The sequence below is a fragment of the Acinonyx jubatus genome, chromosome F2 (assembly GCF_027475565.1).
Source record: "Acinonyx jubatus isolate Ajub_Pintada_27869175 chromosome F2, VMU_Ajub_asm_v1.0, whole genome shotgun sequence".
In the NCBI taxonomy this organism is placed as follows: Eukaryota; Metazoa; Chordata; class Mammalia; order Carnivora; family Felidae; genus Acinonyx; species Acinonyx jubatus.
The window spans coordinates 33,785,101-33,811,775 of NC_069394.1; the positions used below are offsets into that span (position 1 = coordinate 33,785,101).

General features: G+C 36.0%; 1 protein-coding gene across 43 annotated transcripts in view; it reads right to left on the reverse strand.

The window, feature by feature from the left end:
- Positions 1-26,675, reverse strand: part of RIMS2 (regulating synaptic membrane exocytosis 2) — a 601,125-nt gene that overhangs the window by 482,861 nt on the left and 91,589 nt on the right. For 27 of the 43 annotated variants that reach the window (XM_053208502.1, XM_027064049.2, XM_027064046.2 and 24 more), the window contains exons 2-3: positions 23,313-23,345; positions 22,826-22,912 (exon numbers count right to left, since the gene is read on the reverse strand). The exons of the other annotated variants lie outside the window; for them this stretch is intronic. In XM_053208502.1, coding sequence (XP_053064477.1) covers positions 22,826-22,912; positions 23,313-23,345 — 120 coding nt within the window. The remainder of the gene's footprint in view (positions 1-22,825; positions 22,913-23,312; positions 23,346-26,675) is intronic. 43 annotated transcript variants of the gene reach the window in all.

Consider the following 26,675-nt stretch of genomic DNA (forward strand, 5'->3'; position numbering starts at 1 on the left):
TGTTTAAAAACTACAATGAACTCGGCTTAGAACTTACAAAGTTGTAAATAATGTCACTCCCATCCTAAGAGTAACAAAAGGCTAAATAATCTACAAAATCATAACTTTTCCTGAGCCCTTCAGAGAGTTGAGGACATAAGGCAAACAAATAATCTGAACTGCAAACAGCAGCAAGCCCCTCCAAAGAGAAATGAAGCACACTGCTCCACCTTTGGCAGAGGAGAGGAGAAGGAGAAAGAGGGGCCACCATACAGGCAGGTAAGAGGAAATCAGTTAAAATTTTAACGAACTGTAAAAGGCTAAGTGTGGGCTCACATGACAGTTTGGAATAGCTAAGGGCCCAGACTCAAGGAAAGCTCACGCTCACTCGCAAGCACTTTTCTGCAGGCCTCTCCTGGGTACTTAGGAGGAAGATTGCGAGCAGGCCATGAGAACAAAGAACCTTTAGGGGTATACATGCTCAGGTGTAAAAGAGGTACCTAGTGGCTGCTGGGGTACAGGCATAATTCCCCAGACTATCTCTCCTAAAAAAAAAACCAAGCTATGAGCCACAGGGAGAAGAAGGAAACTCTGTAATCCCAGGGCAAAGGTAGAGATCCCCTGCAGCTAAGGAAAAGATTAAAGGGAAAAAACCTCTACCCATGAAAGAGGAACAGGAAACCATCTTCAACCAACATCCTATTTTCAAATCAATGGCCTTTCATCACTAGGGGAGGGATGGAAATTCCTGCCCCAAACCTATCAGAGATACAAGCGGATTCACTTCCATGGGAATAAGGACCTAAGAACTCTGAGCAAGCCTCATCCATAAGACCCAGGTGGCGAGGTCCCATCAAAAACAAAGAATAAGAAAACAGAACAGAACACCCTTGCCCCTGCCACAAACCTAAAATCAAGAAATAAGCATCAATGATCTACTGCCGGGGAAAAGGCGAGAGTATAAGGAGAGGTGCCCCCTCCACGCCACTGCCTCCAATTTGAAGACTGCAATGCGCTAAAAATAATGATGGCAACAACAAAGTCCAAACCTATCTGAACCTGTGACTTGATGATGATTTAACTCCCAACACTAACAGTCTGACAGAAAGGTCATGCCCACTTTAAGGCAAAAATGCAATTCAAAACCATGAGACTCAGGAAAAAATTGTAAGGAATAAACAACCCATTGTCAAGAGATAAAATAATATAATTAGATTCAGAGATGACAAGAATGATGGAATTATCAGACAGACTTCAAAATGATTATAATTATTAAGGTAAAAGATCCATAGAAAAAAGTGGACAACAGGCAGGACCAGATGGGGTACTGAAGCAGAAAGATGGAACGTGTAAGAGTCATATGAAAATGCTGGAAATAGGAGTGGCTGGGTGGCTCAGTCAGTTAAGTGTCTGATTCTTGACTTCAGCTCAGGTCATGATCTCATGGTTCGTGGGATCAAGCCCTGTGCCAGGCTGCGTGCTGACAGTGCAGAACCTGCTTGGGATTCTCCCTCTCCCTCTCTCTCTGCCCCTCTCCCATGCTCTCGCTCTCTCTCTCTCTCTCTCTCTGTCTCAAAATAAATTAAGAAAAACATTTAGAAAAGAAAGAAAATGCTGGAAATAGAAAACATGGCATTATAGATGAATAATTTCTTTGATGGGCTCATAAGTAGACTTGAAAGAACCAAGGAAAAGACCAGTAAACTTGAAATAAGTCAATAAAAAATATCCAGGGGCACCTGGGTGGCTCAGTCGCCTAGGTATCTGACTCTCAGATACTTCAGGTCATGACTGGAGGTCATGACCTCATGGTTTGTGAGTTCGAGCCCTTCGTTGGACTCTGCACTGACAGCATGGAGCCTGCTTGGGATTCTCTCTCTCTCTCTCTCTCTCTCTCTCTCTCTCTCTCAAAATAAATAAACAAAAATTAAAAAAAAATCCAAGCAAACAAAAAAGAGTCAAAATGAAAAAAAAAAAAAAAAAAAACACATAGCATCTAAGAGCTCAATTGATCTAACATATGAAATTGGAGTCCCAGAAGAAAAGGTAGAAAACAGAACAGAGGAAATATTTGAAGGGATAATGGCCAGAATTTTCCAAAATTTATGAAAGACACCAAATCACAGACACATGAACTTCAAAGAACCCTTTGTAGAACAGCACCAAATACACACACACTTAGACACAACATACTCAAACTGCTAAAAGCCAAAGAAAACTATAGAAGCAGCCAGAGAAAATGACACATTATATGTAGAGAGCCAGTGATAAAAGTTACAAAAGATTATCTTTCAGAAACCATAGAAGTTAGAACACTTTGTAGTAACATCTATATAAAGTACTACAGAAAAAAATCTGTCAACCCAAGATCCCATATGCAGTGAAATTATGCTTCAATAAATAAAGGTAAAATAAAGACTTTTCAGGCAAAGAAATGTTGAAAGAATTTATTGTCAGAAGACATTAACCACAGCAATTTAAAGTAAGTTCTTTAGGCAGAAGTATGATATTCCTTGAAAGGATCGTAGAAACCTAGAACACATATAAATAAGTGCTTATACTAAAAAGGGGAAAAGTCTCAAATCAATTTCCTAAAAAAGAAGAGATAATTAAACCAAAGAAAGTATAAGAAAAGAAATTTTTTAAATTATAAAAGAAATCAATGAAACTAAATGCTGCTGCTTAAAAAAAAAAAAAAAATCAATACAGGAGCCTGGGTGTCTCAGTCAGTTAAGCATTCCACTATTGGATTCGGCTCAGGTCATGATCTCACAGTTTGTGAGTTGGAGCCCTGCATCAGGCTCTGCACTGATAGCATGGAGCCTGCTTGGGATTCTCTCTTTCCCTCTCTCTCTGCCACTTCCCTGCTTGCTCTCTATCTCTCTTTCAAAATAAATAAAAATAAACTTTTAAAAAAATCAATAAAATTAATAAACCTCTAGCCAGAATGATCAAGAGAAAAAAAAAAAAGAGAAAGAGAAGATAAAAATTAACTAGAGCAAGAATGATAGAGGGAACATCACTACGGACTCCACTGTTAAGCAAAATTAAATGTAAAAGATTACAGCCGGGGTGGCTCAGTCGGTTAAGCATCTGACTTCGGCTCAGGTCATGATCTCATGGCTCATGAGTTCCAGCCCCACATCAGCGTCTGTGCTGACAGCTCAGAGCCTGGAGTCTGTTTCAGATCTGTGTCTCCTTTCCTCTCTGCCCCTCCCTGGCTCAGGCTCCATCTCTCTCTCTCTCTCTCTCTCTCTCTCTCTCTCTCTCTCTCAAAAAAAAAAAAAATAAATAAACATTGAAAAAAAGAAAAGGGAACACTTCCTTTCTAACTTCCTAAGGCCAGCATTACTGTGATACCAAAACCATATAAAAATATAAGAGAAAATTATAGACCAATATTCCTCATGGAAAGATGAAAAATCCTCAATACAACATTATCAAACCATGTTAAAGAACAATACATCACACACAGGTGTACCAGGTTTATCCTGGGAATGCAAGGTTGATTCTACATTCTAAATTTAAGCAATATAATTCACCCTATTAACAGACTAAGGGGAAAAACATATGATTCTGTCAAAATATATGGAGAAAACACTTGACTCAGCAAACCAGGAAAACTTCCTTAATGCAATAAGGGTATCTATAGAGAAGCCTATAGTTAACATCATACTATACTGTGAAGGATTTAATGCTTTCCCTCTAAAGTCAGGAATAAAGCAAGGTGTTCTCTCTCACTACCCCTAATCAACACTGAACTCGAAATCTTAGCCCATGCATTAAAAAAATAAAAAGCATAAAGATTGGAAAGGGGGGGGGAAAAACTGTTTGCAGATGGCATAATTGTCTATATATAAAGTCCTAAAGAAACTACAAAAAATCTCCTACAATAAATGCGCTTTAGCAAGGTCACAAGATATAAACTAAGTATAACCCCCCAAAAATTGTATTTTTATATACTAGCATTGCATTAATTGGAAATCAAAAATTTTAAAAGCAGTCTGCAATGGCATCAAAAAAGAAGAGAAAAGAAAGAAAATGCTCAGGTATAAATTGAACAAAATATATCCAGGCTTTTTTGTTGTTGTTGTTGTTAAGTTTTATTTTATCTTTGAGAGAGACAGCATGAGCAGGGGAGGGGCAGTGAAGGGACACCGAGGATCCTAAGCGGGCTCTACGCTGTCAGCAGCAAGCCGGCTTCAGGGTTCAAACCCACAAACTGCGAGATCATGACCTGAGGCAAAGTCAGACCTTCAACGGACTGAGCCACCGAGGTGTATCCACATGGGCTTTTTATGGTGGAAACTATAAAACTACGGTTAAAAAGGATGAGAGGAGATCTAAGTAATAGGAGAAATATGCTGTATTCATCAATGAGAAAACTCAATATTGTTAAGACATCAATTCTCTCCAAATTGATCTCTCGATTCAATGTTATCTCAGTCAAAAACTCAACATGATTTTGTTTTAAGAAATTGACAAGCTGACTCTAAAATTTATATGGAAAAGCAAAACACCTACATTGGCAAGATATTTTCAAAAAGAAGGTTGGAAGACTCATACCACCTGATGTCAAGACTTACTCTAAAAGTTCCAGAGGTATCAAGTCAATATTCGGTATTGGCAAAGAATAAACACATGCATACACCAATGGAAGAGAATAGAGTCCAAAACAATCCAATGCTTAAATGATCATTAATTAAAAAACAAAACAAAACAAAAGGCTGTCAAGGCAATGGAGAAAGAATAATCTTCTAAGCAATAGGAAATTCATGTGCAAAAAAAGCAATTGGAAATGCATGTGTTAAAAAAAATCAACCTCAGGTCGCCTGGGTGGTTCAGTCAGTTGAGTGACTGACTTTGGCTCAGGTCATGATCTCAGTTTGTGAGTTCAAGCCCTGCATCCGGCTCGGCTCCGTGCTGACAGCTCAAAGCCTGGAACCAGCTTCGGATTCTGTATCTCTCTCTCTCTGCCCCTCCCCCACTCACACTCTGTCTGTCTCTCTCAAAAATCAATAAACATTAAAAAAAAATTTAAAAAAAGAACCTCAACTCATATGTCACACATTATACAAAAATTCAATGTATTACATAACTGCAATCAATGGATTACAGAACTAAATATAATGACTAAAACCATAAAATTTCCAGAAGAAAACAATGAAGAAAATCGTGGCCTTGGGTTAAACAAAGGCTTCTTAGATAGGTTAGGTTGAAGTCTTTCTTCAATAGTATGTAAAAAATGTGAACCAAAAAGCAGCCGTTGGCAATATGTAAATGAACGAGCAAGGCTGTGTCCCAAAGGCCGTTATTTATAAACACGAAATTTGACTTTCGTGTAATTTTTATACTCACAAAATGTCATCATTAAAATTTTTTTTCGGGGCGCCTGGGTGGTTCAGTCGGTTAAGCGACCGACTCTTGGTTTCTGCTCAGGTCAGGATCTCTGGGATCATCAGTTGGAGCCCCACATCAGGGCTCTGTGCTGTCTGAAAGTGCATAGTCTACTTGGGTTCTCAGTCTCCCTCTCTTTGCCCCTCCCCCATGCACTTGTGAGCACCCACAGGCTCTCTCTCTCTCTCTAAAAAATAAATATATAAACATTTTTTTAAATTTTTTCAATCATTTTTAGGTGTAGAAACCATTCTTAACTCACCACTTACACAAAAACAGTATTTGGCCTGCGGGCCGTAGTTTGCCCACTTCTTTACAATAAGAGTTCATTTATATGACATTCTAGAAAAGGCAAAGTTATAAGGTCAGAAATCAGGGACTGGAGTAGAACAAAAGAACTAACTACAAATAGGCACAAGGAATTCTTGGGGGTGAAGGAAATGTTCTATATCTTGCTTACGGTAGTAGATATTTAACTATGTTTTTTCAAGATTCACTGAAGTGTATACCTTGAAGGGGTGAATTTTACTGCAAATAAATCATACCTCAAAAACCCTGACTTTAATAAGAGTTCCTTTCAAAGTGCTAACCTAAAGTCAGTAAGTAAATTAAAAATAGAACTCTATAAGTGAGTCCGTCCTAGCTACTTAATTACAAACATTAACTTCCTTTTCACACCTAGTATCAATACATTTAAATAGCTAATGCCAGTGTCACTAACTTTTCCTGTAACTTCAAATACACTGTTTTACCCTGATTATCTCCCACCAAGCTTAAGTGAAGCTTTGCTAACACAAAACAAGCACCACTACAGGAAGTTCAAGTCCATAAAATGTGTGCCAGAGCAGGTGTGAGTTTAAGTGGACCAGTGGATGAGCTCTGCATCGGAGTTGCTCCCGCCACTTAAAATTATCTTTCCATGTGTGAGATACGCTGTACATTTCTATTGTATACCTGTTGATATGCTTACGATCTCTGACAGCCCTCTCAGTAAACGCTCCAGGAGAAAGAGAAGGCAGAAGGAAGAGGAAAATTAGAAGGAGCGGGGTTTTGTTTCAGATCTAGAGGCACTGGAGTACACACTGGAACAAAAGAGCAGAAGTCTACCTCAGTGAACTGTGCTAAAATATAGCATCTCCAGGGAAGTGGAAGCTCCATTTCACCCATGGGGAGCAAAGTTAGTAATCATGTATCCCTAAGAACTATTTAAAGGACTCTGTTTGAAATCCTCTTACAGAGAACTGTAGAAATCCCAGGACTGCAGCATTAAGGCTGCAGGATGGGATCCAGTGGTCCCAGCTGTGGGGAGAGCAGAGATAAGCTGCAATCCAGGGAGGACACGACAATAGTTTGAGGTAACAAGGGAAGATTTAGAGAGATTTTGTATATTCATCCTTCCAAGTCCTATAAAATGAGAAACTACTGTACGTAGAGTCGGTGGGGTACAGGCAAATTCAGGAGCTCTACTGCATTCCTTGCCAAGAAGAGCGTATCCCCCCTGCCCCTTTAGAAATATGCAAAATTCTCTCTCTGCTTCCTTGCCCCATTATTCTCCAACCACTGTAATCTGGTTTCCGGTCTGCTTACTAATTCTCACGAAGTTTATCAATGGTCTCCCTGTACCTAAAATTAGTGAACAAAATTTTTAGCCTTGATCTTACTGAGTTCTCAACAATATTTGAAATTATGTTCAACTATGTTCCTTGCCCCCTTGGCTTTCATAATGCTCTCCTTGTTTTCCCCTATCTGTGGCCTTTCATTTTCTTTTTCCTTCAAAGGTCAAGATCCAGGCCCTCTTCTTTTCATTCCGTGGTGTCTTCTTAAGCAGTCTTATCCCATATCCAAGGCTTCAATTTCCACCTACATACAAATTACGTATAAACATAAATGTCCAGCTCAGACTTCTCTGAGCTTTAAAATTCAATTGCCTACTCAACATCTTATCTGTAAGTCTCAACACCACCTAAAATTCAACATGTGTAAAACTGAACCCATAACTTTCCTACACAAACCAGATTCCCTTCCAAGTGTTCCCTATTTCAGTAAATGGTGCCACCATACAATTATAAGGCCTGAAATCTAGAAATGTTCCAGAACGATGTCTCTCCCTCACATGCATAATTTATCACTAACTTTTTTTTCTATTTTACTTCCTATATGTGTCTTGAATCCTTCCACTTGTCTCTATATCCCCTGTCAATACCATAGGCTTTGTTACCATCAAAACCCACCTGGTCTCCTAGCTAGTCTACTCACATCCACACTTCTCTGCCTCAATCTATTGTGCACACAGGAAAAATTACCTTTGCTAAAAGATACTGTTTAAAATGCTCTAATGGCTTCTGATTGTGAAAGAAAAAGAAAGAAAGAAAGAAAGAAAGAAAGAAAGAAAGAAAGAAAGAAAGAAGAAAAAGAAAGAAAGAGAGAGAGAGAGAAAGAAAGAAAGAAAGAAAGAAAGAAAGAAAGAAAGAAAGAAAGAAAGAAAGGAAGGAAGGAAAGAAGGAAAGAAAGAAAGAAAGAAAGAAAGAAAGAAAGAAAGAAAGAAAGAAAGAAAGAAAGAAAGAAAAAACTTCTTATGAAGACTTACAAAGCCTTGAATATTCTGGCATACATTCCCTTTTCAACCTCAAGTTTTGCACTGTTTCTTTACCCTCATTCTGTTAAAGCTATTCTGGCTTTCTTTCATTCTTCAGACTCATCATTGGGTATCTCATTACTGGTCTTTGTGCTTTATACATGCTCTTGCTTCCACCTGGAATGGATTGCAATGCACTCTTTGTTTTCTTTTTTTTTTCCTTTTGCTTTTTTTAAACCTTAGGTATCCAGAATAGCTGATCATAAGCTTTATGGCACTGATCCATGCTTGGCTTCTATTTTAATTCATTATTTTCCTTTTCCCAGTGTGATTTCCCTTCTATCGGATAACCAGTCTTGTATATTTACATAAATGGCATTATGCCATTTACTTGTTTCTGCTTGTCACTTAACTTTACATTTTTATATTTAAATCTAAAACTGTATAATGCATATGGTGTTTATGGTGTATCAAGTAGACAGGTACTATTATTAATCCTATTTTTATTGCTATTCTGCAGAGAATCCATTTTGCTCATGATCACACAGATGGCAAATCATTAAAACCAGATCCAAATTCAGTGTTGCTCCAGAATCCATGCTTTTAACCACTACAGTTTTTGTATCTAGTTCATGCATTTAATGGATGTATAATGTTCCATTTACATAAATCACATTTTATTCATCCATTTATTTTTTTAAGTTGGCCCTTTATAACTCATTACGATACTGTATTTCTGTAATGATGTATTCATAAACCCATATACACGCATACCTGTGTAAATACTCATTTTATTGCACTTTTCAGATATTGCATGTTTTACAAATTGAAGGTTTACGCGCTGCATCAAGCAAGTCTACTGGCACCATTTCTCCAACAGCATGTGCTCATATAATGTTTGTGTCGTTTTGGTAATTGTCACAATATTTCAAACTTTTTCATTATTATTCTATTTGTTACAGTGATCGGTAATCAGTAATGAGAGCATTTTTTAACAAGACAGTACTTTTTAATTAAGGTATATACATTGGTTTTTTCTTAGAATGCTACTGCACACTATAGACTACAGTATAGCACACACAAAACTTTCATATGCACTTGGAAACCAAGAATTTCATTTGACTTGCTTTATTTCGATATTCACTTTACCGCGGTGGTCTGGAACTCAACACACAATAACTCTGAGGTAAGCCAGTATGGTTTTCTCTGGGATATACATGCAGGAATATGGTATACATACTCAGGTTCACTAAATATTTAGAAACTGCTCTCCCAAGTGGCTTAACCCGGTTAGCATACCTGCAAGAAGGGTATGAAGGTTCCAGTTTTTCTTGTCTGTGCCAATGTGTGATATTATTTCACTTCTAATATTTTTTCAGCTTTAGTAGATACAAATTGATGTGGTTTTGTTGGTTTTTTTTTTTTTTCAGTTCATGTTTTTCTGACTTCTGATAAAGTTCACGCCACTGGACTGCCTCTCCTATGAATTGTCTATTCACTCCACCCTTATTCCAGTTGCATCCAATCCTCTGTTGGATTTCCCGTATTTTCCTGGATGATTTGCAGTAGGATCCTATATAACCTATATGTTAATCATTTATAAGTCAGGCAAAACAAATATCCTAGTCTGATGATTGTTAATTTTGTACATGGTGTCCTTTGTTAAACAGAAATCTTTAATTTTGATATAGTCAAATACATCAATTTCTCCCTTCAGGGTTTGTGGTTTCAGTGGCTGGCTATAAAAAAATTCTTACTTATCCTTAAGTCAGTCACAAAAAAATTCTGGTTTCTTCTAATAGCTTTATAATTTTGCCTCTCACATTTCGGCTTTTAATCGATCTGAAGTTTATTTTTATATGTGATATGATGCAAGAATTTAATTTCAATCTTCTCCATATAGAGATTGCATTTTCCCAGCACCATTAAATAGTCCATCCTTTCTTCCACTTATTTGTGATGGCAATCTATCATATACTAAGTTCCCACATGTGCATAGGTCTATTTACAGACTCTGTATTCTATTTCATTGATTTTTGTGCTGTTCCTACTCCAGAACAATACTGTCAGAACCAAACTCCAAATACAATGAAGGGTCTAAAAGATTTAAATTGAATATAAATTTAAATACATAACTTTCCAGTGATATAGATCAGAGATCAGCAAACTCTCTGTAAAGAGCTAGACGGTATATGTTTTAAGTATTGTGGACTGTAGAGCCTCTGTCACAACTACTCAGCTCTGCCCTTAGGATATGAAAGCAGCCACAGACAATACAAAAACAAGTAAGTATGACTGTGTTCCAATAAAACTTTATTTACAGAAACAGGCAGCAGGCAGGATTTGACCCACACACCACATTTTACAGATCCTGAATATAGACATAAAAGTCAAAGATACACTTTAATTTAAAACATTTATTACAAATAAATATTTAAAAGATGTACACATCAAATTATAAATATTGCTTTTTCCACTTTATTGCTTCATAAAACTATTTTTTCCAAATTTTTTTTAAAGATTTTATCTTTACGTAATCTCTACAACCAACATGGGTCTTGAGCTCACAACGCCAAGATCTAAAGTCTCATGCTCTACCAAGTGAGCCAGCCACATACCCCTATTTTATCCAAATTTTCATGTGTATTTTCCACATCAATGTCTCCCTCATCACTAAAGCCACTCAAGGAACTCAGTGTTTTCCAAAGTAAATTTTCTTCACTTCTGAGTTACTTGAAAAATTGGAACTTTTTAATCTGTCAGTTCCTGGAAATCCTGCTATTCCTGATAATTTTATAACCAGCCACAGATGTTTTTGTGGTTGCTGCTGTTTTCTTACTCATCTCATAGATACGTTTTCATGATCCTCACAAGCTAACCATTTACATGACTCCTTCTTTAATCTTTAAAAGGTTTGTTTACCACAACTTCCAATACTAACCATTGTGAGGCCATACCCCCCAGTAATTTCTAGACTAACGCTTAATTTCTTTATCTCCCCTTTCACAGATTCCGTCGGGTAATATCTATAGGTATAAGTATATTTGTTTGAGGTCCTTTCAGGATAATGTGTCTTCACTCAGCAGTACTTTGTAGTTCAAACTAATCCTGGGCTTTCATAATAAGACAGATATTGTTAACAACTCAAAATAAAGCCATTTTCTTTTACTAATGGGAAAATCTCAGGGGAAAAAAAAACAAAAAGAAACAAATGTAAAGGAATGCCACATATTCCAGAACATATACTACCTGGGCCTTTGTAACTCATTTTGATATCTGGCAAAAGGAATCTTCCTCTTTGCTCTTCTGTTAGAAAAATTTCTTTGCTATTTGTAAATGTTTTTCTTCCACATAAATACTTTAATCCTTTAATCCAATTCTCTTGAAACTCTTGGTGGAATTTCTACTAAAATTGCATTGCATTGATAGATTTGTTTTAGGAGATTTGACATCTTTACAATGTTGTGTCTTCTCTCCTACTAACACATTAAGTGCATTTATTGCCAACCCTCAAAAGACAGTCACCACCTATACGGCTTTACAGGTGAATTTTTTAACTCAACTTTCTTCATCTTAACTTCTCATCTACCCCCAAGGAGTCCATAAATATATGGGGTTTTTTTTCCCAATTTAATTGGCTCCTTTATTGACCTATATTTTCCTTGCATTACATTCTGTGCATTTAAAAACATTATTTTGAGATGGAGCCTATAGGATTCACCAACCTGTTAAAGGCATCCATTTAAAAACCAGATTAAGGACTTCTTTAAGGTACTCTCATGTTTTATATGTTGTTTCAGAAGAAAAGCGAAAGAAAGTTCCCCGACAATTTCATGAGGCCAATGTAACAATGACACTTTGTACTCTTCACTTCCATAACTCCTCAGTATTCTCACTGCACTTCCTTGGAAAATTTCTCCTTAGCATCTCTGACTATGTTAAATCCCTCCATGAAGTATTTTCAAAGCACTATAGTATACTATAGCATTTCCACATCCTTCCTTTTATTCATATATACGATTATTTGATTAATGCCTATATCTCTAATTAGAAAATATAATTTGTGAGGATTATTTTGTCTGTTTCTGCTGTCCATTCTATCCCACTGAGAAGCATGATCCATGGCCCATAGCCACGTCCTCAATAAATATTTACAAATGCTGAATTAACAATGAATACATAAATGTGTACTATGTGTACCCTATTTTATAAGTGATGGAGCAAAAATTTAAAGTTGAATATGAGCCAATCTTGTCATCAGTAAGATAGACATATATGAACAAGTATAGACCCAAGATGAATATCAATAAACTATAACACAAGGAAAAATGAAACATATACTAAATAAATATGTAAGAAAAATGGTTTTGCAACACAAAGAAAAAGCCATTAATTGTGGATGGTGTTGGCATGACTTCATAGAAGACTTCTATGACGTCACAGATGTTTCAGTTTTTAAATATCCTACACATCCTGGACTTTAAGGATATGCAAAATTGTGATAGGCAGAAAATGAAGACTGATTCAACCTTTAGTATTTCATATGCAAAGCATGAAAACAGATGGAGAATTCAGGAAGTTGAGAGTATTGTCATTTGGCATAAAGTGTGTATGAGAAAAGAAGGGGAAGAGAAATATAGTGGGAGATGCCAGAGAGGCAGCCTGGGCGAGAATATCTTGACTTCCTTGCTAAGAATTATTCCCCATATTATCTGATATTCAACTTAGTTTGTCACATTACAAGTTATAGAAATCAGTAAGACACAGATGAGAAATATCATAAAACTATCTCGAATAAATCAGATATTTGGCCCATTCCTTGTATGCTAAAAACATTTCTCCAAAACAGTTTGTAACAATTGCATACACACACGTAAACCCACATTGAAATACTCTTTCTATTAAAATTTAAATGAAGTTCTTTAGATAATAATTCTTTATATTTAATATGTATCTTTAATACATGACTTTGTTTTTGTGTTTCATGATAACCAATATCCAAAAGACAAGGAAATTCAGGAAGTCCATTTCTTAAAAAAAAAAAAAAAGAAAAACCTTTTATATAATCGCCAGATATAGAATCTTTGGAATTGAAATGATTATTTCATTCACAAGTGAAATCACCTCGATGTTACAAACTGAGGTTTAAAAGAAGTAAAAGTACACTCATAGCTTATAATTGACATTAGGAAATGATTCGTCTTCAATATGAAGATTCCCCTTTCTGACGCCGAGGGGAAAGTGCATTTTGTTGCTTCTCTGAAATTTGTATCTTAAACAAAAGTATTCAACAAATTCAATGCTGGGGAAAAAAATGACAAATAGCAGAAACGTTTTAAGACCACTATAAATATTCCACCTTCAACTTCTTTCTGCCTAACCAAAATAAAGTACTTCTTCGAAAAAGACATTAGGAAGTAAAACACTGTTCTACACTGCTCCTGAGTGAAACACCATTTGCTCATTACCTAAAAAATAATAATAAACGGAAAAAGAAACTCTGACACCATTATTTACATGTTCTACAGTTTGTGCTAAGTATATCACAGTTAATCTCAGATTGATGCAGATAATTGTAAACCTGGAACTACGTCATGATACAGTAACACAATTGCTATCTATCTTATCTTGATGGCAACCAAGATATCTGAATAATAATTCTAACATTTAGGGCAATAGGAGCCAATGAAATACCAAACTGAGTTGAGGTATTTTGAATAAGCAAGAACGATTCAGTATTTCAAGGAAATCTACAGCAGGGAAAAATAAAGATTCTTCTCTAAACATGGTCTAAGATCCTATTAGCTGTATGAGACTAGTGGGATTTTAACACAGACTTCAGAGTTACTATCATGAGTAACTAAAATAACACATGAAGACAACCTAGCTCAAAGTTTCCCCATTCTCTCTTCTCATTTATGTGTTCTTTATGTCTTGGCTTAAACTTGGTTGGCTCTCTTCCTTATAGAAGAAGCATCTGTTCCCCCATGTTCTACATTACCTATGGTACAATGTTTTAGTATTATAGTATTGTCTGAGTGTCTAACCTTTTTATCTTAAAGGAATAAAATTATCAAATACAAAACTAGTATTACTGTATTCTCACTCTTCTTAACTATGATTATTATTCCAGCGTTTAAATTGAAAACATATTTATAAAGCTTTTTTTTAACAACCCAAATCTGTGGGGCACTTGGGTGGCTCAGTCGGTTAAGTGTCCAACTTCAGCTCAGGTCATGATCTCACAGCTTGTGGGTTCGAGCTGTGCATTGGACTCTGTGCTCAGAGCCCGGAGCCTGCTTCAGATTCTGCGTCTCCCTCTCTCTCTGCCCTTCCTCTGGTCACGCTGTCTCTCTCTCTTTCTCAAAAATAAATAAACATTAAAAAAAAAAAGCCCAAATCTGTGAAACTAACCTTAATTTAGGACTTGTTTATCAAAAAAAAACCTGAAGCATTAAAATAAACAGCATTTTAACACTGATTTTCATCAGAGAGTGAATTTAAAGTAGAGCCTTCTACAAGTTTATGGCATGCAGTTATGGAATGTTATCATTGAGTGTAGCCACACACTTTTTTAAGAGTGCTTTTCAAACTGCAGACTACAACCCAGTACTAGGACACAAAATCAATTTAGTTGGCCAAGGCTCACAATTTTTTAATAAAATAGATCAGCACATTGGAAGGAGTGCAAGTAAGCATTTCATGCAAATCTTGTTTCTATTGTGCATTAAAATTTATATGTAGTATGTGTATACTGGGTTATAATGCAAAATACATTTCTCTTTATGGATGGAAGTTTAAAAAAAGAAGTATGAAAGCCACTGCATTACTAACCAGCCGAGAGAAAGAATTAATGTCCTTTTATGATAAAAGAATAAACATATGCCACATACATGGCCATCCCAGTCACTTAGCACCTCGCTCATCTGAACTTCTATGCAGCTCCCTAAGTGACTATTATAGCCCTAATGTTTGTTATAAAATACAAATCAGACCATATCATCCTATGCGCTGTTCCTCCCTTTCTTGGCCAGATGCAGAGGCACCAAAACATCAAACAATAGGCCATACTCAAGAAATAGTACCTACAGCATTACCAAATAAATAAACAAGACACTAGAGACTAACGACCCAGACATAATGCTTAGCTTTGCTATTTGCAAATATTTTAAAATCGCTTACGTACTTCATTTTCACAAATAACTACAAAATTCTCCTCCAAAGTAACAGGAAAAAAATAATGGCAACAGAATATATATAGCAGCACTAATCATAATAACCAAAAATTGGAAAAACCTAATTGATATGCATATCAATAGTAAACAGGTAGATAAATTGTAGTATATTCACATACTAGAGCACCATACAACTATGAGAATGAATGAAATACAGCCACATGCAATCATTTAGATGAATCTCACAAATATTATGTTGAACCAGATGGCACAGATCCGACAGAATATACACAACATGATCCCATTCGTATAAAACATACATTATTTGTACGATCTGTAGTGCTAGATAAAAGGATGAAGTTACCCTTTGGGGTGGGAAGTAATCTTCCCTGGAAGGGAGTATGAGAAAGAGATACTGGAGGGCTGGTGATGTTCTGCTTCTTGCTCTCAGTAATGATTTCCAGATATGTTCGCTGTCTGGCAGTCCGATGACTTGCATATTTTCAGTTTGTACACTTTTCACTACATATGTTACGTTTAATAAAAATTTTACGCGGCAATAAGCACTTTGCTACTTTTATCAATTTTTCTAAATGCATTTTCTGATTAAGCAATCTATCATTCATAATTCTTATTTATATATCCCTTTCTTGAGCCAAAAGGAATTTAAGGCGGTTCAAAGGTACATGACTGAGGTGGTCAATTTTATTTTATTAATTTTTTTTAAAGTTTATTTATTTTTAAGAGACATAGGGCACACGTGTGTGTGTGCACGAATGGGGAAGGGGCAGAGAGAGAGAGGGAGACACAGAATCTGAAGCAAGCTCCAGGCTCTGAGCTGTCAGCACAGAGCCCAATGTGGGGCTCGAACTCACAAAGTACGAGATCATGACCTGAGCTGAAGTCAGATGCTTAACCAACTGAGCCACCCAGGTGCCCAACGTGGTCAGTTTTAGACTAGACTGAAGAACATCTAAGTTAGGCCTGGAAACATACCATGTGCAGGAATTCATTCACTCTCTTACCACTGCAGGTCAACTGCTTTGACCAGTCAAGCACCAATACGAAGCACATAGCTTACATGAAAACATCTTTATCTATCTCATCCTCAATCTTCAGAAAAAGCAGAAAGACCAAGTGGAATTTTTGAAGTAAAATTAAATTAATAATAACCTCAAGGACCTTTCAATTTCCATTGCCATTTGCCTTCAAAACAAGAAAATCAACCCTTCTTGAGGTCATCAGCTCTCCCTTATGACTTAATAATAGCATGCCAGGACTCTTAGAAATTTCACCTCTGACCCTAGATCTAGCTCCATTGCAAGTTAACATGACTAAGTACAGCCATCACAGAACCATGATACAATCATTCTTATCAACAACAGGTATAAGCATCTCCAAAACATTCTTCTAAGGTACTCTCTATGACCTGAAATATAGAGATTTAGTCTTCTGGAAGAGACGGGAAAGAAAAACTACCCTGCAGTCTTGAAGACTGTAACATGCCATGTTAACAATTAGCGCTTCAAAATGCTGATCCTTGGATTCATGCTTTGCACCTAAAAAGACATAAATATTTTCGCCTGGACTATTGGAAATCTGCTCCATCAGGGGATCTTAAATAAGAGGATCTTAAGGATTCTCCAGAAGCAAATGATCTCTGCAATGGACTCTTGCATGAGGCAGATGACTAACTAAAATAGATAGCTTCCATCCAAAAAGAAAAGGATGATTTTCTGATATTTCTACTCCTCCTTTTTAAAATTATTTTTTTTACTGTTTATCTTAGTTATTATTATCCTTTGGTACTCTACTGGTCAACTAAAGTTTTCTCAATATGCTTTCATATATATTTTCATTGTTATCACATTTTTAATCTCCTTTAGTCTTTCATTGCCACCTAAGAAAATGCAAAAATCTCCCTGTAATCCCACTGATAAAATTTAATAGATGTTCCTTCCTTCTAGATATTTCTGTATTTGAGTCTTTGTCATATTATTAACCCTAACCTTCAGTCTCATAAAAATTAGACCTTGATCCCAAGTCATTTCATCAGCTTCAACAGAATCAACATTACCAAGAGTGAGGACTAAAATTGTAGTTATCCTTGTTTAGTGGCAAATCTTTACCTTTTGGCATCCTGAAATTTCCATCTCATTGCAATAAATGAAAATCAAACGAACTAACAGTAGTAGATGTACTACTGTTCATATTATAGAGATACCTCTCTTCATGACCACATGGAGAGTCTTTCTAGACTCCTTGCAGTTAGTTAAATGCCTTGTGACAAGTTCTGGGAACAAGCTGTGAGCAAAAGTGACCAGTCTTATGTAGGTAAGAACAAGTTCTCCATTCTCCATTCTCCATTCTCCCCATTCTCTCTCTTCCTCCACTGGCTAAGTGTTCCAGTTGGCTTACCAAGACACAGAAGCAGCCTGGATCCCTGAATTGCCACTTTAAAGAGAAGTGTTCTTCTATAATCCTATAAATAAGTGTCAGTCTTTTAGTGGGCCTGTATCCTGGGCTATGACCTTCACAAGTGCTTCTGAGTTTCTTTTCCCCTTTCAGTGAGGTGGGACAGCTAGAGGGGGCTGCAGTCGGGCATTTCCCTTCTCTCACATTGGCTAGGTTCCCTTGAGAACAAAAAGCTCTAGGAGTATTTCAAAATGGTTACTTTTACCCTCCTCCCTGCTGAAAGCGTGACAGAACTGTTCACTGATCTTCACCTTGAGAACCTGGTGAGGTTCCTAGAGGTACAACTCACAAAATTAGAGGGGTACCTGGGTGGCTTAGTCGGTTAAGCATCCGATTTCAGCTCAGGTCATGATCTCACAGTTCGTGAGTTAGAGCTCCGTGTCGGGCTCTGTGCTGACAGCTCAGACCCTGGCACCTGCCTCGGATTGTGTCTCCCTCTCTGCCTCTCTCTCTCTCTCTCTCTCTCTCTCTTTCTCTCTCTCTCTCTCTCTCTCTCTCTCTCTCTCTCTCAAAAATAAATAGACATAAAAAAATTTTTTAAAAAAAACTCACAAAATTGGGGAGGTTGGGAAGGGTGTTCCCTTACGGCTGGGCTCCCAGGAATTTGTAACTCTTAAGTCAGTCCACACCCAGCCTTCAATAGTTCATCAGTTAATAGTTTAAGTTTTCCTACCAGATCCTAGTTCCAATAGTTTCTGCTCCCAGTAAGCTGTGGTTCTTTATTTGCCTCTCCCTCCACATGGCAGGGCACTGATTTGCCCTGTGATCTCAATTATACGATAGATGTTGAGTTGTTGATTTTCAATTTGTTCAGCTTTTTCTTGTTGTGAGGATGACAGTAACAACTTCCCAACTCTTTACATGTCAAAGAGGAAACCAGAAATCTCCACAATATTGATTTTCATTGTTTACCAGCATGTCTTTTTCCCGCTTGAATGAGAAATATTTGTGAGAGCAGAAACCATAGTCCTTTTATCTCTGGATTCCCACTAATCTGCACAGTGTGAGAATTCTTCAGGGCTCAATCATGGACCTTCTTATCTGCTCTTCTTCACACACTCACACACTCTCTAAGTTCTCTTCTCTATTCTTTTAGCTTTATGTACCATGTGGACAACAGCAAAAGTTATAACTCCAGTCAATCCAAATTCTCCTTCAAAACAAGCCAATTTATAGCATCTTAAACATAAAAAAGTTTAAAACTTAAGTTCCTGTGGCTAGTGCTAACCTGTTTGTCCTTTCCCCTTCTTGATCACAGTTAATGGCATCACCACCCAATTAGTTCCTCCAATCAGAAATCAGGCTCCTTGGCTCTTTTCTCTTCCTTACTAACTTCCTCCATATCTATGACACTAATAATGTATCCCCATTCCACTCCTCTTCATTTTCACCATAATCAGCCTAGTGCAAGTCATCATAATTCCTACAAGTCTTTCAGAAAAGCTTCCTTACTGCTCGGTCCACTTCTATTCTCAGTCACTCTAGCCATAGAGCAGCCAGATTGATCTTTGTACACAAAGTAAATCATGTCACACCCATGTTTTAAAGTTTCCAATTATTTTCCTTTTATACTGACACAGATCCAAACTCTATTATTCTCTATAAAAACACTGCCTTCTCTGAGTCCTACCTCTGGAACCTCGTCTCCCACTACACTCCATCTTGCCCGCTGAATGACAGCCACACTGGTCCTCCTTGTCCCTCAAATCCCTTGCTACTTAAAAATGTTCACATAGGATGTTCTCTGTGCTTAAAACACTCCTCCTCTTAGCACTGTTTCCTATTAAAAGACTTCATAATCAAAGAGAAGTACAATATTAAATGGCTGTTTGATTCAAATGACTAAAATTTTAGATTTTCCTATTTCCGAGGTATATTTATTACTATGTTACAACATGAATAAAATTGTTATTACATGAAAATTCAAAACAAACTAATCCAATTGATCAGTTTTAATTAATCTGTATTTGAAAACTTTCTAACTCAATTTGATATTATGGTAGATATTGGGAACAAAAAGTTACATTAACAGTTGCATTACAAAGAATTTAACATTTTTCTTTCCTACTAGGCCCATCCTTCATTACTTAGGGACTTGTTTTACACTTTACATACAACCGACATTATATTGCCTTTATAGAAATTTTCCCTCATTTTGATGCTGATGCGAAAAAAAAATAGTGAAAAAAAGAGAAAGTAAAATTAAAATTATTTAATTTGTATAATAAGGAATTTCCACAAAGGCTGAATGGAATGACACCTGAAACATGGATCAATTGACTTTCTATGCCTTAAAACTGATTCAAAGTCAGAGTTGGACACACTGGTCTAGTTATACCTACAATTTCACATGAATTACCCATATCAAAATTAGTAAGTCTTCCTGTTATATTAAAGAACTACAAAATAAACTCCAAAAACACAGACTTCAAGAAACTTACATTATTATAGCTTTGAATGACCACAAAATGAGACTTCTATAAATTCATAAAAATGAAATTACTGTTCAAAAATTATCAGATGTTTAATACTATCTGATAAAATATCTACTTAGTTATTCTACTATGAAGATGTTTATATGGAGTATGAAGAAACATAAGTCCTACTTTTTATGTATTAAATGAATACCTGGAATTCAGCTCTTGGAAATAATTTTATGGATGAATGAATACAAAGTAAGCAGACAGGAAGTTGTCCCATTCAAATGGTAGCCAAAGAGAGAAAAAAATTAGACGACTCAGAAAGAAGTCTTAGAACTCGGGAAGATGAATTAGAAGAGAAGATTCACAAGTAATCCTGGTCTATGGATCAGAAAGGTAAAAGGAAAGCTTCTGGAAAATTATATACCAAAATTCTTCAGCATAACAGAAGTGTAAGATGAGGAAGGTAACTATTGAGAGAATCTACTGATTCTGAATTTTTAAAACGGTATAAATCACAGATCAGTAAGAAGAATTAGTTGCCCAAGATACTTTAATGGAAATAATACCTAAAATCAAGAATTAAATTTTAAAACATCCAAAAGTGCAAGTCTTTTCCCCTACCATCTTCCTACCTAAAAAATCAAAGCAAATGGAATTATATTTATTACTGAAGTAAAGCTATGTCTTTTAGGTTTGACTTCACCTTTGTTTATGCCAATCAAATGTCACTTTATTTCAATAATCAGACATCACTGCTTAAAGTTATGACCAAATATTTTGTTGAATGCCCAGTGTAATCTACTAAATAATATAACTTAATCCTGATTACTTTCTGAAAGTCACAAATAAGATACATAACTGAAGCAATTTAATACTGAAGCAAATTTGGATCTAAGTATATTTTGATAGTAATTTTACTATTTTACGATGTTTCAGTACCTTAGAGAAAATCAGCAAAATAATGACATATGTCATTTTAATGCAACTTTTGATTAGAAAACAGTTTCCTAAATTCATTGCTATTCCTTGTAACACAGTATTCTTATGTCATAAAAGACAAAACATGTAAAAATCAGTTATGAAGAAATGTTTACTGAGTTCCTCTTACAGATAAGGCATTCTGCTAGATTCCAAAGATAAAAGAGTAGTCAAGACAAACACAGGTCTTGATTTCACCTAGATTAAATACAGCAATAGTTCCAAATTTAGACCTACATATACAGTAGTCTACCCCCTTATCCTCAGTCTCTCTTTCCATGGTTTCAGTTACCCACAGTCGACTGTGGTCTGGAAGCAGAGGATCCTTCTGATGTATCCTCAAAGTCAACAGTCCTATGTCGCAGGACCTATATCCTTCACCTCATGTTATCTCATCACGTATGCATTTTATCAACTCACATCATCACAAGAAGAGTATTGTACAAGATACTTTGAGAGAGAGAATCCACATTTACATAAATTTTATTACAGCATATTGTTATAATTGTTCTATTTTGTGATTAGTTATTGCTGTTTATCTCTTACTGTGCCCAATGTATAAACTAAACTTTATCATAGGTATGTATGTATAGGAAAAAAAAAAAACAGTAAATTTAGGGTTTATGTGCTATCCGCAATTTCAGACATCCACTGGGGGTCTTGAAACATATCTGCAGAAACGGGTGAGGGGAACTACTGTAAACTATTAGAAGTAGTATACTGCAACATAACCTTAGGTCAGTTGAAACTAAAACACTGACAAAATTTTAAATAAAATGCATCTGAGGTCATATAAAATGAATGAGGGGATTACCCCTCATCCAGAACAAGACAAGAAGACATTTATCCTCCAGTTTGCATTATAGGCAAACATGAACGTCTCTGAATATTTCATCTTAGGGCTCCTAATAGACATGTCATCCTCTCCTAGAGTTCATGTCACTTCTCAGTCTGCCCATTGCTGCAACCAAACCATCTTCTTCATAAACATAACTCCCACTTTAAAAAAGCACAGAGGCTAAGTGTAAGAGCATGTCTCAGTAAGATGGCAATTACCATGGAGAGATTGGAACTTAATTAAATATGTGTTGTTCTCACATTCTCAAAGTTACTTCCACTTGCCAGTATAAATAATATTACTTGCACAAAGTTGAAAAGGCATGCGTGAACAATTTTTTAAAGAATGTTTTCTATTCCACTAACAACTAAACTAAATGGACCTGACCTTGTTTTTAATGTTTCAGGTCAACGTGAGAATAAATTGCTGCACTTCCCAAAGTATGTTGATAACGTAATGAAAGTTCAGTGAAAACAGAATTCAGTGGTCAAATATGTCAACACTGTATGTTCTAACACCCTGTGGAGAACATTTAGACACTGAGAAGTATTACAATAACGAAAACTCCTTGACCTTTTTTTAAAAGAACCTTTCCAAAACTATTTGACCAAAGGCGGAATTTGGGGGTTAATACTTCTTAATGTCCTCTGAGTTATTTTTGAAAGAAACACACCTTATACTATATTGCATAATTGGAGAAAGATGTTTTACTGGAAGAAAGACGTTTTACTGGACAAACACAGTTTACATTATTTATACTAAAACTGAGGGGAGAATTACCTCTCTTCGTTTTTACTACCCTATAAACTGTCTTGTTTTCTTTTTAGATCTCCACGGGATAATTAAAGGTGAACGTGTCAAACTCATACCCTAACAATTTTCGTTTCTGAGGAGGAATACTCCAAGGGCAGCATTTTAACACATACTCTTCAGTATGCTATGCTATCAGAGAGAATATTGAGTCTATACAGATCAGCTTACTTACGTCTGGGGCTCCTTTTCATTTTGCTGTTTTTGCTGGGGCTGAAGAACGTTATTTACCAGTTCAGTGATCCCACTAAAGGGAAACCACCTGTTTAAATAAGCAAATAATGTGACTGAATAACCAAATGAATAACAATGTAGGTCAAATGTTTTCTTATCCACACTAATAAAAATACACAGGCACAAAAGCTACAGCCAATGGAAATGGGAGCTCCCGTTATCATCCAGGCAGTCAGATGTAGGGAAATTAAGTTGGAACACTTAACCAGTCCACAAGCAGGCAGCAAAAAACTACATCCGGTCAAAATGTGGATGAAGTAAGAAGCTGCAGGCAGCTCTCTTACAAGCCAGAGAGTCAGAAAGCAGAGGACACACTAGCTGCAGCCTATCCAGTATTAGGGTAAGCTAATACCATCCAAGGTGCGGGAAGCAGGATACGGCAAAGGTACAGAAATCAAGCCTACTGCACTCTGAATACATTTACTTACTGCGTCGGTTGTGGTTTGGGCTCTTCTTTGACCCTAAAAAGATAAGTTTGCACAACTGAGTGCACTGTACTAAGAAGAAACTTCTGTCTACAATTTGTGGTCATATAAAAATGAAAAATGAGGTTTTTTACACAGAAAAGGTTAGTGCTTTGCTGCATGTTGGAATTATACACGTCAATGAAGCTGACACAAAAGAAAGAGTTGAATCACCTGTGCGTAATAGAGGACTGATATTACAACTCTACCACTGCTTTAATGATTCCATGATTTAGGACTCAAGTTCTCTGAATATTTTTATTAATACTGATACTGACGCTTTTAAAAGACTTATTTTAAAGCACCATTTTAAACACAGTTACATTTGGTTTACTGAAGATAAATAGATTTCCTTTTTATTTTTTAAATTTCTTCCTTAAAAAATTGAAGTAAAAGCATATTTTAAATAAAATGTATAATTTTATAAATGTATTTTAAAAGCCTTACAAATGAATTTAATTACTGCTTGAAGGAGCAGATAAAAAGGTTGGGGGTTAGGTATCCAATCTAACTAAAAACGGCTACTAACATAACTATGTATATTAAATTTTAAATATTTATAAGCTACAGTAAATTATTCATATAAGATAGCAGACTAAAAATGCATTTAAACTATAATCAACTCAGTGCTTCACTGAAATAGCACTGGATACTTAAAAGGCAGAGAAAGATCAGACCCAAGGGTAGTAGATTCCTCTGAAATCTGGCTTCCCGCACTTTACCTAAAACTGGTCCTAGACCTATGACTAAACCTATGACCTATGTCCTAAACCTATGACTTGGTGACCAGTTCGTTAGCTTTTCCCTTCCCAAAGAAAGGCTAAAAATTGGATCCTGAAATTGGTTACTAAAACCTAGGACTTCCATAAGGAAATTATAGTAACACTGTGCATTAAATTATTTTTAGATCAAATGGATTTTCTTTTCCAGTGTGTTCCTATTTATAATGATATAAGCAATAAATGAAAAGGTATACCCTTATACATTTTTGTGTCCCAAAGAATAAATATAATTGTTAATTATATATCTCTATATTAAACCACAAGGGAATCTCCTATGTTCTCTGCACAAACTTCAAAAAAGTATAATAGTTTTATCCTAGAGCTAAAGCCACATCATTTAGTATTTAACTATAGTCATAAAATGGATTAATAATAAAAGATTGTATTTAACACCAACTATCATATCAACGAGCAAACACAAAAAACTTATAGTGACCCTGGATTCTGTCTAGAAAACTTATTATATTTCCTGGAGAATAAGGTAAAAATCTCTTAACATTTTAGAACAAAATATGTCCCAAAGAAAGGTTACCAGATCAGCTCATCATACTGGAGAACAATGCAAGATTACCCTTCACCAAACGATATGTATATAAACACAATAAATACTTAAATAGATAAATATGTAAATGAGAAAAATATTGTTCAAGAATTCCTGGGTGATCTCTGCAAGGAATCATGTTGCTTTTAATTACTGACAAAAGTTTTCATCACAAGCAAATGGATATTAATCTACCAATCAGTTCCTAATTTCAAGATCTTAAAAAATTAACAGACAAAAATTTTAATTACCAATTCAGGAATTACTTCTGGGCTTTGTAAAATATCTACATATGAAATATACAAACATTTGCATCAGCTTCCCAAATAAAATGTGTATCATAATGAGGCAGTATAAAGATTTATCCTGTCAGGTGGCCAATAGACACATGAAAAGATGTTCATCATCACTTGCTCTCAGGGAAATACAAGTCAAAACTACAATGTCACATCTGTCTGAATGGCTACAATCAACAACACAAGAAACAACAGGTGTGGCGAGGATGTGGAGAAAAAGGAACACTCGTGCACTGTTGGTGGGAATGCAAACTCTGGAGAACAGTATGGAGGTCCCTCAAAAATTAAAAATAGAACTACCCTACAATCTAGCAGTCACACTACTGGGTATTTGCCAAAAAAAATACAAAAACACTAATTCAAAGGGATATGTGCACCCTGATGTTTACAGCAGCATTATCTACAGTAGTCAAATTTTGGAAGCAGCCCAAGTGTCCATCAACAGATGAATGGATAAAGAAGATATGGTGAGTATGTGTATATATACATATATATAATGAAGTATTATTCAGCCATAAAAAAGAATAAAATTGTGCCATTTGCAATGACATGGATGGAGCTGGTGAGTATAATGCTAAGCAAAATAAGCCAATCAGAGAAAGACGAATACCATATGATTTCACTCACATGTGGAATTTAAGAAACAAGACAAATGAGCAATGTAGAAAGAAAGAGAGAGAGAGACAAACCAAGAAACAAACTCTTACTTGTAGAGAACAAACTGATGGTTAGCAGAGGGGAGGAGGGTGGGAGCATGGGTTAAATAGGTGATGGGGATTGAGTGCACTTGTGGTGAGCATCGGGTGATGTATGGAATTGTTGAATTACTGTATTGTATACTTGAAACTAATATAACACTATATTAACTAGCTGGAATTAAAATTAAAACTTAAAAAGAAACAGATTCTTAATTACAAGAGAACTGATGGTTACCAGAGGCAAGGGGAGTGTTGTATGGAATTGGTGAATCGCTATACTGTACACCCAAAATTAATAAAACACTATGTTAAAAATTTTTATTTTTATCCTGTCTTTAAAAATGCCTGAACAAAATTAAAATTTACCCAGATTCCTTCATTTCGAAGTGTGTATGAGCGGCTTCCAGATTCCAGTCTGAGACACAAAGAGCTTGGAAATCATCACTCCCATCCTTACAACAAGCAAAGAACTGAACAAAACTGAAAATCAACAATTCTTCTTAGATCTATCAAAGAATTTAAGTCACTGAACAAATTGCTGCCCTGAAAACTAGAGAAACAGACACACGGATCCAGAGTATCACATTTTACCAAAAGTACAAGCCAAGGGGCAGAAGCCCACACCTGAAGCTAGCATCTGTAGAAACACTTTTAATTGACCAATTACTAGAGACTCAATGTGGACTGGACTGATAGTTTAAAATTCCAAGGGGTCCCTGCCTTAGTTGTGCCACCACAATTCAATAAATATTATCTCCAGAAGCCCTACCAGTTGCTCACTGTGAAAATCAAAGAAAACTCTCCTCTTACCTCCAGCAAGAGAAGGGAAACGTAACGATTATGAAATATTCCCAGATTTCTCTACTTCCTTAACAATCCTAAACTCAAGGGAAAATATTTTACCAAAGCCTAAACAATTGGAGTTCTACCAAAACCAAACAAGCCTGAGAAAGACAATTACCTCCTCTAGACTTTGATGTGGGATTAAAAAAAAAAAAAAAACAAAAAAA